The 12,708-nt window shown below is 38.4% G+C and overlaps 2 protein-coding genes across 9 annotated transcripts in view; one reads left to right on the plus strand and one right to left on the minus strand.

Annotated features, from left to right (window-relative positions):
* On the plus strand, positions 1–9,891 carry GPATCH11 (G-patch domain containing 11). 4 transcript variants are annotated; one of them, XM_076334269.1, is made up of 10 exons: positions 1–48; positions 392–518; positions 603–829; positions 1,718–1,759; positions 1,839–1,959; positions 2,690–2,780; positions 3,953–4,057; positions 4,873–4,954; positions 5,513–5,598; positions 6,672–9,891. In XM_076334269.1, exons 2-9 carry the CDS (start codon positions 478–480, stop codon positions 5,566–5,568), a joined length of 765 nt encoding a protein of 254 aa, XP_076190384.1. In that variant the 5' UTR covers positions 1–48; positions 392–477; the 3' UTR covers positions 5,569–5,598; positions 6,672–9,891. The 4 variants fall into 4 exon arrangements, with proteins under 4 accessions (XP_076190384.1, XP_076190385.1, XP_076190388.1 ...); XM_076334270.1 differs by having other exon boundaries at positions 10–48; positions 445–518; XM_076334273.1 differs by lacking the exon at positions 392–518 and having other exon boundaries at positions 31–48; positions 607–829.
* The window catches only part of EIF2AK2 (eukaryotic translation initiation factor 2 alpha kinase 2), a 24,546-nt gene continuing 18,329 nt past the window's right edge, over positions 6,492–12,708 (minus strand). For all 5 annotated transcript variants that reach the window (XM_076334267.1, XM_076334266.1, XM_076334265.1 and 2 more), the window contains 6 exons: positions 12,249–12,356; positions 10,401–10,593; positions 8,089–8,214; positions 7,463–7,558; positions 7,130–7,192; positions 6,492–7,053 (listed from right to left, as the gene is read on the minus strand). In XM_076334267.1, the coding sequence (XP_076190382.1) occupies positions 6,934–7,053; positions 7,130–7,192; positions 7,463–7,558; positions 8,089–8,214; positions 10,401–10,593; positions 12,249–12,356 (706 nt within the window). In that variant the 3' untranslated portion in view covers positions 6,492–6,933. The remainder of the gene's footprint in view (positions 7,054–7,129; positions 7,193–7,462; positions 7,559–8,088; positions 8,215–10,400; positions 10,594–12,248; positions 12,357–12,708) is intronic.

Consider the following 12,708-nt stretch of genomic DNA (forward strand, 5'->3'; position numbering starts at 1 on the left):
GGCGGCCGCGCGCAGGCGCCGCGAGCGGGCCGAGCCGAGTGGAGCCGGGTGAGCGCGCGGGTTCCCTCAGGTGCCCCTTCCGCTCCGCCGCGGCTTTGCGGGCGCCTTGGCAGCGGGCGAAGCCTTCCGGCGGCCGAGAGGCGCCGCGGCCGGCGATGGTCGGCGGTAGCGGAGCCCGGAAAAACGCGCTGTGGGCGTGAAGCCTGGCGCGGGTGCCCCGGGGGAGGGAGGGAGGGAGGGAGTGGGCGAGGGGGTGGCCGGCCGGCCGGCCGGCCCGGCCCGGCGTCCCCCGGGTTCACGTCCGTCAGCGCCGTACCACTTCAGTCTGCGGCCGCGTACCGAGCGCGGCAGACCTGAGCGGCAAGTTTTTCTTGCGGGTTCTGCATTTCAGGTAATCTGCAGAGATATAAAACGCGTGATAAAGCGTATTGACGGTGTTTATAGGAAAGGGGTCGCAACAGGGCATGCGTGCTAAACATGGAGGAAGAGGAAGACTACATGTCTGATTTATTTATTAAGTAGGTGGCTCTTTTTTTCCTTCTTAAGTGATTGTAAACATGTTAAAAAAAAAGTGCTAATATTTGCTGGAATTATTAACTCAGACAGGATGTAAGGCCAGGCTTGCCCATGGTGAGGCGGATGAAGGAAGCTATTCAGAAAGAAGAAAAGCAAAAAGAAGCCAACGAGAAGAACAGACAAAAGAGTCTAAAAGAAGAAGAAAAAGAGAGACGTGACTTGGTATTGAAAAGTGCATTGGGCCATGAGAACAAAGGCTTTGCTTTGCTCCAGAAGATGGGCTACAAGAGTGGCCAGGCCCTTGGCAAAAGTGGTAAGCTTGTCACTGTCTGGAAGCGTGTGCCTATATTCAGGTGCTCGTTTATATTTTACAGACTGTCGCTGCCACTTCGTTTGTAGACAGGGTCAATAAATGCCTCTCTGAGAGCCCTAGTGTTGCTGAACTGTGAATGTGTTGTGGCAGAACAAAAGATGAGAGCAAATCTCTAAAAACTGAAATAAAAATGGTATGGACAATTGAGAGATGTGGGGGAAGCAGCAGTACTTGCTGTTCAGTAAGTGCACTTCCATATGTGCATGCCTACAGGTATTGCATTATGGATGGTTTGATGGTCTTGCAAAGCTAACAGTGTTCCAAAAAAAGTCAGCCCTCTCTTTGAATTTATAGTTGGATTCTGAAGAAGAAATGGTGCACGCTGGCCTACCCTTATGAAGCCTTAATAGGTGAAGTAAAATCAGTAAAAGAAAAGTATCAATAACTGCTGTGCCAGTTCAGCATGTCTCTAGCAGACAATCGTCAAATGAACTGGCCCAGACAGATTCTTTTTATTCTTCATCTTTGTCAAGTTGTGAGATTCTAGAATGAAAAATGCTACAGAAGGGTGTAACAAAGCAGTCTTCATCACAGGTATGTTACACCTGTCAAGTCAACGCCATTTTCTTTCAGTTGGGTAGTGTCCTGAAAAAAGTATATAGCAATCCAGCAGGCAAGCCAAAAAAGAGAAGGAGTTCCAGTTCAGCTGGGTCGTTTGTAATGCACTAAACGTACATTGATTTGGGATTTTTCAACTTCAAAGCAACAAAATCACAAGAAAATGTACATATTTAATGGCAAAAGCAGCTTGCCTACTTGAATATACTGCACAAATCATAGTTTGAGAAAGACCTGATTTCTTAAATGGACCTATTTTTTCCCTCGCAGGAGAAGGCATTGTTGAACCTATTCCTTTGAACATAAAAACAGGTTTGTGATACTTCCTAATTTACTTAGTTGGGTATGAGAGCTTCTCAACTGCTTACATTCATGTTTTGAACTTACATAGGCCGAAGTGGGCTTGGTCACGAGGAATTAAAAAAGCGAAAAGCTGAAGAAAAACTGGAAAACTACAGACAAAAACTCCATATGAAAAAACAAGCAAATGAACAAGCTGCAGATCAGTTCAGGTAAAACGATGTAACCGATATTCCAAGCAGTGTCTAAACTATGATTCTTCTTATGCTTTAAGTTTGGTTATTCTTTTAATGTGTTACTATTTTTGAGTGTTTTCAATGAGAGGTAAGAGTTGAAATACAGAGTAATTGTTTCTCAGTTCTAAAGCAAAAGCAGATGAACGCTGTAATGCTGAAAGTGTGTGCTGCATCATTTATTTTTGTAAATGTTAATAATGCAAACAAAATATACATACTAAGTTTTCTCAAGTAATTTGCAACTTTTTAAATCAGAAAACCATGTTGTCTTTTTTAATATAAAATCCACAGATAATCCTGAGCAATGTTGCTACAATGGTTTTAAAAATCAGGGTAAATTTGTTTAGGTTTTATTTGCTCCTGATTCGCTTGTTATATGTGGAGAAGAAAAGCCTAGGGAAGGCTGTATCTTCTGCAGATATTTAGCGAACCACTTTTTTCATGTCTTATGAAAACCTGGTGAAGAAACAATGTTCAGTGTAGCGTGATCAAAAAAGCACTGTCTTGAAGGTATAATTCCCAAGAAATAAATGTGTGCTCCCACAGAAACAATGTCAGAAGGACTTCTTAACTTCAGTGTTGTCCTGGTCTGAGAGAATTAGTAGGGCTAGAATCTTAGGTTTTCTATTTTAGAAAATCTGTCGACTGTAATGCATCTCACTGTTTGTCTACCTGTTTATTTTAGCTATCTACTTTTTCTTAACAGAGTAAGATTCAAAAACAAACAAGAAGAACGTAAGATGGAAGGGGACCTCCGAAAAAGCCAGAGGGCCTGCCAGCAGTTAGATATGCAAAAAGTGAGACCTATATTTTTGGGGGTTGGAAGGAAGGCTTATAGGTTAGAGATACAGGCTACAAAGAAAGTAGTGATTCAATTCCTGGAAGTTCTCTAAAATTGTGCGATAACTAGCCTGAAGTCTTGATGTTTGGCAATGCTTCAGTCCTTTTAAAGTATTTCAAAGTGTATGTTTGCACCATTAAGATATTTGAAGGTGTACACCAACCTCATGGTAACTTATGTGGGGACCCATGTTAATTTGTGTCATCAGAGCTCACCTGTTCTTGCTCCTGCATTCTTGTGGTTACTTTTCAGCTGTTTGCATATCTTTCAGTAGCCAAAGTCAGGCCATCCTAAATGACGGGGCTGTTTGCCTCCAGTGAGGGAGCAACATCATCACAGAATGGTTGACGTTGGAAGGGACTCTGGAGGTCATCTTGTCCAACCCTCTTGCTCAAGCAGGGTCACCTAAAGCTGGTTGTCCAGGACCATGTCCAGACAGCTCTTGAGTATCTCCAAGGATGGGGATCATCATTGAGGGAATCAGCAGATTCACCAAAGAAGCATTTAAACAAAAAACAAACCCAAAACAAAGTACCTTCCAGCTGCAAGGAATAACAGGGGTAATAGCAGTGAACTACTACAAATTTTTGCCACTAGAAAATTTCAAGTATTTTTCTTTTCTCTATTAACCTGTTAGAGGTTAATATTGCCTCACAAGTTCTGCTGAGATTGTTTGATACTCTTTAGTCTGCTTCAAACGAAATTGGCTGAATTAGCTTAGATCATCTTTTTTGACTCTTTTTCCTTTAACTTTACCTGAGGTGGATTAGGAAGCAGTGTGTGATCTCTTGATAAAATAACTTGGGCCAGCATGTGTTCAACTGATAAAAAAGGGTATCTGTTCACAGCCTTGGTGTGAGATTATGTTGCTGTGTAACCTTACACATACTGAACATGGATGGAATAGAACTTAATATTAGCATGCATTTACTTGTTTTTAAAAAAGTGAATAGTCCTTCTTGTGGACCGCTGTACTTAGTTTCCCACTACAGCTTTAGTAATTCTTGGTTATACTATACAGGAAAGTCTTAAAACCCGTCTCACCTACTAGAAATTGGTTTTATCCAGCATCTTACAAGAAAACCTACAAAGGCAGGTAATTTTCATTTTAAACCTTCATTATTTAAGGATATTGATGTTCCCAAGGAGACTTGGTATTGGCTAGAACCTGAAGAGGAAGACAAAAAGGATGAGGAAGACAAGGAAGATGAATGCACAAGCTCAGACTTAAGTGTAAGCTCTGCAACTAAATGGCTCAATTCAGAATTAGATTTAATATTCCTTTAAAAAGGATGTATGTAGACATAAATACATACACGTATAAAGGATATATGTATACATGTCATTTTCCAAGCTGTAGTGAATGGCCTCTTTGCAATATTAGAGCAGCAATTTTTATAGCAGTTGCATGATAAAATATAAAACATTAAACCACTGATTTATTGCTCATCTGTTTTGAAGCTGATCTTCGGAAAAAGTAGCCTAGAAATTAAATTCTAAACATTTTTGTGTCTTAGCCAAGATATGCAAGATCACATATTTGATCAAAGTTATTTGCTTTTGAGTTTTAATTTTGGATGCCTCATCTCATGTCTTAGGCTGAATTTTAGAATCACTAAGTAGTTTCTGAAAATGCTTCACAGATTAGCTGAAGATGGATACTGGAAATTCACATTTTTTGAGAACTAGATTACACAGCTGTTGTTAGTCTTATGTGTTTGATTTGCAGAGATTAGGTGTGAAAAATTCCACCAAAAATATCATATACTTGAAATAAGGTAGCTAGATAATATTTTTAGCTCTCTCTTCAGTGCAGGTTTCCTAGCTGGAAAGAAGGATGAGCAAACAACAGCCATTAACTTTTCAGAGATCATGAACTCCTGTGCTGTATGCTACAAATTTGGGAAACTTCATGCCTTACTGAGCTACAGTATTGTGTAGCTTTTCCATAGCAAAAGGCTAAACAATCTATTTTAGCAAAGCTAGTAGCTCAAACTGTTTTATGTCACGTGAGCCCCAGATCATTGCATACTTGTACGTATCTCTAGGTATCAGAAAAGCTACGCATCCTGACTGCCTATTTGAGAGAAGAACACTTTTATTGCATTTGGTGTGGAACAACCTATGAAGGTAAGAGTAAACCTGTTTTGTAAGTGTTTTACTTTGCTTACGCAGCTAGACTCAAATAGTACAATCTATCCTTTCTGTTTCTCTTACTGTTTCTCTTACTGCAGTCTTTTAAATCTACATAGCAAATCTTCCTTCCAGGCTGCTCATTTTTGCACAAAGCTTTGTACGTTTTGATTATAAGCCAATTTTTAGGTGTTTACATGCACAAAAAAACCCAACCAACCAACTACCAACCATACTGGCATTTATTTGAATTGGTATTCATATTAATTTTGTTTTGAGAAAACAATATTCAAATATTAAAACTAGTACCATAAAAAGCTGTGAAAGCTTGCAGGTGTTTCTGAAACAGTTAGAACACTATCCAGTTTCACTGCACCAAAGAGGGTAAAATTTGTGTTCACTGTTTTAAAACAAAGCGTGGAATTAATAACTTGCAAACCTTCTTGAGTGCTATTTAATCTGCTTTACATGGATTCTTCAAATAATTCTAGCAACTTTTTTTTTTTTTCCTCCTCTGAGCTGATATTGCTCACTTTTTCTCTGCTTATCCTGTAGACTCTCAAGATTTATCATCAAACTGCCCTGGAGACAGTGCTGCAGATCATGACTAAAGCTTTTCTAAAGGATGGAGTCCTAGATAAGTATGTATAGTTCATAATATCTTTTAGAAGGTTCGGAGCTGTGCCAGACTGAAGAATTCACACCAAAGTATGCAGAAGAATAGTTATGTTGACAGGTTAAACTCACATTTCTGAAGCGTCTTGGAGATTTTCTGCTTGATGCACAATTTAATAGGAATTAAAACTTTGCATTTATAATTGAACTGCCATAATTGAGAAGCAGGTTAAGCCTTCCACAGTCTTTGGTTATGCCCTGCCCAACTGAACAAGATCGGTTGATAATAAAATTCAGGTTTGAGTAAAGGAATAAATATTGGCTAGTTACTCTGTTGTATAATGTGTTAAACAGGTTTTTTTTCATCTTTACAGAGATGACTAAACATCAGACTTTTTTTTCCTTACTATCTTAGACCTGGTGGGGGAAAAAAAGCTTGTGAAACATTACAGTGACGTTATTTGAACCAATATTCTGTTGTATGTAAAGGTGCATATTTTGCATAACTAAATAGTACCGGATCATGTTGTTGGTTTTTTGGTTTTATATAAAAAATACATTTTAATAGACCTTTTATTTTTAGGGAACAGCAGTTGCTACTGTAAACAGTCATTAATAGAAAGGTACTGCTGAAGTATACAAATACTACGAGAAAAAAAAGTACCAAAAGCTACTGGGACAAGCTCAGTATTACTTTTCAGTAAGGAGGTAATGGTATTATGGGTGTTCTGTCCAAAAACTGTAAAGGATATTCAGCCAAAGCTTGTGACGTTTGAAAATTTGAATCAATTTTCATATTCTAAGATTAGTTTTATGGGTGAAAGGGAAGAGAAAGTGGAACTAGTGGTGTTTTGTCTGTGTCAGGATATCGTTCCTCCCGGACCCTGACCACTGCAAAGAAATACTAATTAGTCCAGAATAGTGAAATGCTCTGTGTATTTGTGATTCATGATAAGGAGAAAAAAACAATTTCAGGCCTTACAAGAGGGTGTAAAATCAGATTCTTATTTAGCAACAAATATTTGCAGCAGATCAGCAATAATTACCATAGGACTATAAAAAACACTACGCATTCATTTGTATTATTCCTTTTAACCAGCACATCCACAACCTGCGCTTCCAGGTAAAAATCACAAGAGATTCCTTGCAGAAGTATCCTGTCCTGGTCTGCAGCTGACGGGTGTGAATGGTGATGTGACTCTTCTGGCTGACGAGCTCCTCAGTGGCGGGAAGGCAAAGCACCAAGGAGGAGACATATCCTAAGTCTTGCTGTTGCTTCTGACATTTACTTTATTTTATCAATTTCAACAGACATCAAACTCTGGATTTAAACACAGTCTGAAAGCCTTTTAAAAGGGCATTTACAGACTATGAGGTTTAAGCAAGTTGTTTTTATCAACAGACTTAAGAAGCTCAAGTATTTGAGATGCAGAGTATCTTCCTGAAGAGTCTCTTGAAAGCATCTTTTTGATTATGGGTGCCTGCAAAAAGAAATTAAATGTCAATAAATTATTTTTTATGAGTAAATAACTGAAATAATGTATTAAAAACCCATACCTTTGTTGGAAATCGGGTAGTGAAGTGCTCTGGAAATTTACCTTCTCTAACTTTAGGCCATATCTGAAATTCATAAAAGAACAGTTTCAGTATGTTGCCATTGATTATATTTTGCATCTCACTTTATGACCCATATAATTTACTGAAGTAATTAGGAAAATACAAATCTACAAAAAGGTAAGGCTTCAAAAAGAAAGTAACTATAAACAGTTTGAAAGTAGAGACAGTACTCTAGATACACAGATTCCTTCTAGCATGCAATCAGCGTGCAATACCAGCAGCAAGGCAAAACGAGACAGTGAGACTTTTTTTTAAAATGTAAAGATTACATACCGTAGCTTTCTCATGACAAGTGAATGTCGAAAGAATTTCAAACCAAATTAATCCCAGTGCATAAATGTCTACTTCCTTTCCATACCTGTCCCCGCACTACAAAGATTAGAACAAGAACAATATAGGCATCAAATCCAACTGGACAGCACTTCTTAAAGCAAAATTTGAAGTCAGTAGAAATTTCCACCCCAAGGCTACAGGACTGGCCCTACTTGATCTTATTAATTGTTAACCCGTTCTGCTACAAACCTGTTAAATAGTGACTATGATGTCACATTGAACACACTGAAATTAAGACTTCTACAGACCTATACAGATAAGGCATGCCAACATACCTCTGTCACAAATAATGAAACATACAGAAGGACTCAAATGCCACCGTTAACGGAGGTCCTAAATTCAAATTGAAATCCATGGCTGGCAGCCTGGTTTTGCAAGAGCATTCCTTACAGCACACAGTGTCAGACCCTGTAGGTTAGCACAGCGAAATAAATCGCCACGCTTGCAGACAGCTTTCTCCAGAATAGGCAACTTGGTTTAGTACTGAGATTAGGATTGAGAATACCCAATGCTGAGTTTATAATGCAAATCTAGTTACAGAGACAATAATGTAGGAGGATAATTACCTGTTCTGGTGCCATATATGATTTTGTTCCTCTGTTCTCAGTCAAAGTCCCATATGTCACAGAAGTCACAAGACCAAAGTCACCTATTTTTATTTTATCTTCATGTGATATGAATATATTCTGAGGCTATGTATATATTAAAAAAAAAAAAAAAAATCACCATATGACCAAGGTTTATCGTCAAGCGTAATCAGACACAGAAGTGCTCCCCATAAAATCTGGTAATTGTTCACAGAAATTAGCATTAAGAAACTGACGGGGTGGGAAACAGAAAAAAGTTAAATTAATTTTGAAAAACACAAACTAAATTTAAAGTAGTACATGCCACAGTAACTGCAACTTCTTTTTCCACTAGCTCAGTCATAACTGTTACCATGCTTTAATGTTTTTCAAATACATTGTGCATATAACATTTCATATCCAGAAGTGCTCTTTAGTCTTCAGTCCTAACCCTGGGCTTTGATACACTCGGGCAAAGCATTTAGGCTCACGTGGAGTTCCACTCAAATCATAGTTTCTCCTAGGCACAGCAGGATTATCTGTACTAAGTCAATTGCAGAGTTAGGGCTTACTAGGGGCAGCTCACAGTATTACTTTTAAGTTTCCATTGAACATCCCATTGTTAAATTCAACAAAGTCATAAGCAACTAAAAATAGAATTGTATATGCTTGGATGAAGTTTCCCAAAGAAGATAAGGAAACTACATTTCTGAATGTTACTAAAACAAAACCAAACAGCCTCATGCTATCTTTTACTCAAAGAAGCTCCGGTGGACTGTAAGGCCAGGAGGGACTTAATATTTAACAGGAAGAGATCTTTGTGTCAAGAATGCCCAATGCAGTTCTTGTGTTCAAGTTTGATCATGTCCACACACGTTTAACACAGTACCTATACCTGGCTACACTATCTGAAGACTCTGCTCACACCAGGTACAAATGGGATTCATCTCAGCTTGAACCTATCCTGCAGCTTTGATTCTGGGACACGCAGATCTCAGATGGCCAAGCATCTAAGTTGATGGCAGATCAAAGTGGGGAGAAAAGTTCCTAAATTCAAATGCAGACAGACAAGTTAGCAATAGGACTTGGAAGCCGGTTACAGCCAGATGCCATGGATAAGGGGCTGGGGCAGCAGATTCGCAGGAATAGGGAAAAGTAGGAGATTGAGCTGAGGTGAAAATAAAGTAGGACTGAAGGAGCAAGAAAATACAAAGCACAGAGAGTGGGAAGAGCTACGAGTTAATGGGTGAGAAGGCACTTATTAGGCCTCTTTTTCCCAGGCATTTAGGGAAAATAATGAGTGTATATTTGTGGTTTGTTCCCGTATTGTAGCAATAAGCATGACAGAAAAGCTCTGGAAGATATGAATGTATCTGTCTGTAAGACAAGATTCTACAAGTGGGCAGTGAACATGATCTGGAGCTACAGACTTGTGAATGCATTTGTGAACGCAATATGCAAAAGATTTCAATCTCTGGCTCAAGAAGTCCATAAACTTCAGTTTACTGGAAATCTTGACAGGGAATATGCATCAAGGACAGCATCACTCTGTCGTCTCTCAGCTCTAGTACTCTCTAGGTGTTTGGAATTAGCCACTATACAGGGAGAACAGCATCCTAGGTCAACATTTAATGTGACCTACTACAGCTGTTTTTAGGAACACCACCACACTAATGACTTTTTTACAAAATGAGTGATTTAAAACTCTGTAAGCAACATTATAGCTAGCATACGAAGCCCTGAAGGCTTGCAACTTTGTCCTTTATAATCTCTATATTGAAATAAAATCTTTTTATGATTGTACACTTGTAGAGACTGAAATTCTATCAAAAAAGTAGCATTCAAATATTTGTATGCATACGTGACACAAGAGCAACTAGAGTGTATTGTTATCAAACACAGTATGTATTAGCATAGATAAACTATCCCTTTACAATATGGCAAGAGCAAACTTCCTAGACTCAACTTTTCACTTTCTTTCTTTTAATTATTTTATCAAGTGAAGTTGCTATTTCTTTAACCGATAGACAGTCTTGTGACCCAGTAACACGTAATACACTGAAAATGCCTGTTAACTGATGACTACTGATTTTTTGAACTACTGCATTCTGAGATCCTCCAGTTTACCTTCTGATTTTAGGATAAAGTCCAGCCAGTTGCTGGAAAAAATTAATCACTAGCAATATCAGAAGAGGCACACTACTAGGGTAGATAATAGATTAAACAAAGACTAGAACAATTTAACATTTTCTGAAATTCCAATAAGTACTATTTTTATCTTTTTTTTTTTTTTAATTACCTATCCTACTTACCTTGAGGTCTCGATGAATTAACTCTTCAGAATGAATATATTTCACTCCTTTCAGTATTTGTAAAAATTTGTTTTGTGCCATCTGATGATACTTTCGGTCTTCTCTATTCTTTTCAATCCAGTTTGCCAAAGTCCCTTGTTCACATAATTCCATTTGGATGAAAAGACAGCAAATTTCTTTGTCTGACTCCTGCCTGCAAAAGAAAATTATATACCATATTGAAACTGGCAAGATACAATTCCTCCCAAGCCATCAGTGATTCTCAGGTTCCTCTTCTTTGAAAAACCTTTTTGTTAATTATTATTTTTGGAGTTCCCCAAAACAAAGTCTGCAAGTTTCTGATTTTAAAAAACATCCTAGACCAATTTGTACTAGATATAAATACATAGAACTGCAAACCAAAGAATCCCTGCTCAGTTGCTGCATACCCCCGGAATATTCCTAACATTTTGCTTGCTTCCTTGTTCACACTGGAAGTTTTCCGAGTGCCCAAATTCTGCTCCCCTTGAATCTAGAGGCATGTCCTACACAGGAAGAAATAGCACTGTCCTTGGCTCCCATCTTGCCCTCTAGGAGCTGCTGCAAGTCCCTGGCAGGTATTCTCTGTTCTGCTCAACAAACACAGCATTAGCTTTCCCCTCCTACCCAGAACGATCACGTTCTTTCAACCTCTGTCCCTTCAAGAAGGTAGTGCGGTGACCATCTTTGACATCAGTCTGCAAGTTAGAGAAACCCTTCTGAGAGCTCGCTCTGAAGAGTTCCCTCACCATCAGCCCATAGGATAGGCGGAGGCTGGAGATGGTGAGGGGAAGGACGATATGAAGGGGAGGCGGCACCACTTTTTCCTACTTGCACTGTGTGATCTGAGTGCCCTGAAATAAAGCTGCCTGAGGTACTGAAAGAACAAGCATTAAGTGGCTCGGGCCTCTCTGTAGCCTTGAGGTCAGGGCACTAAGTGGAATTCCAGGCTGGGACCTCAGCTTTGAAGACTTTTTTTCTGTCTCTTACCCAATAACTGTTCAATATAAAATGCGTAAGTGATATTGAGATGCCAACATATTAATGGTTGGGTTTTGACACAAGACTTTTTTTCCCCCCATTTTATTCCTTATTTACTGAGCACACTGGACGGCTATCATGCCAACCATAATTTTGAATCCATTAATATTTTATGGCTCTAGGTAAGTGTGGCAACCTATCTGAAGGGTATGAATTTACAGCTAGTGAAAAAAGCTTACCACAGAAGCTTTGAAAACTTAATAACCTAACTTGCGAGTAAAACTCTCACCACTGCTGTCCGAGAAATCTTAGTGTTGACAGACTACCTCTAAATGAAAGAGCATTTCGTTTTGTATTTCTGGTCTCAACAATCAAAACTGTTTCAGGCATCATGGTTAAAATGCTAACTTAGAGAAATAAGTAAATCTATGAGAGCTACTGGCTGACCAGTACTTATGAAAAAAAGGAAACTTCCGATCAGGAATTTGGCAGCCAACCGCCAGACAATTTTTTAGTTTCTGTTGTTAATTCTAGCCCCAAATTTTGAGTTCTGCGTTCTTACACTCCTCTATAGATTCAGCAAGTTCTGTATATTAAGAGAGAGGAGAAAGATAAAATTACATGATGTATCTTACTCATCAAGGAAAAGAAGATATAGATATACTTAATTATATATGACCTGCTGCTGAAAAGTACTGTGCCTTTTTTCCTAACAGTAAGTATGTTAAGTATGTGTATGCATTTATATTTGTATAACGATTTATAACCAATCATCAGCCTTTCTTTTTACAACATAAAATTCACTAGGGCAAACAAGTTTGTGAGTGCAAACTACTATCTTGTAGTTACCTTGAGTCTGGATACGTTACATGGTCGTACCCTTTCCAGCTACAGTAATACCGCACTATGTTTTCGTGGTCAAGTCTTGCAAGTTCTTTTACTTCACGCTTTACGTTACTATTTGGAGGAGAAAAAAACCAAAACCAAAAACAAATGGCATTTCCCTATAAAAATTTAATACTAAGTTAAATAAAAGACATGATATCAAGTAGCAGTATACAGATAGTTTTACATTAATTTAGAAAAAGAACATAATATTCTCCTTCATACAAGTTCAAAATTGTAGTTCAAAATTCTGTGGGTTTTCTTTCATCTGCTCAGTTATTCAAAGTGCAAAAATGTTTTAACCGTATTAGAAATGAAAGCCCCACTCAAAAAAACCTGAAAAAAGCAGATAGTTGCAATGCGTAATTACATTAGGGAGCCAAACACAATGTAGCAAACATCCATGTTTTCTTTTCACCTCTGT

The sequence above is a fragment of the Aptenodytes patagonicus genome, chromosome 3, assembly GCF_965638725.1.
Source record: "Aptenodytes patagonicus chromosome 3, bAptPat1.pri.cur, whole genome shotgun sequence".
Taxonomy (NCBI): domain Eukaryota; kingdom Metazoa; phylum Chordata; class Aves; order Sphenisciformes; family Spheniscidae; genus Aptenodytes; species Aptenodytes patagonicus.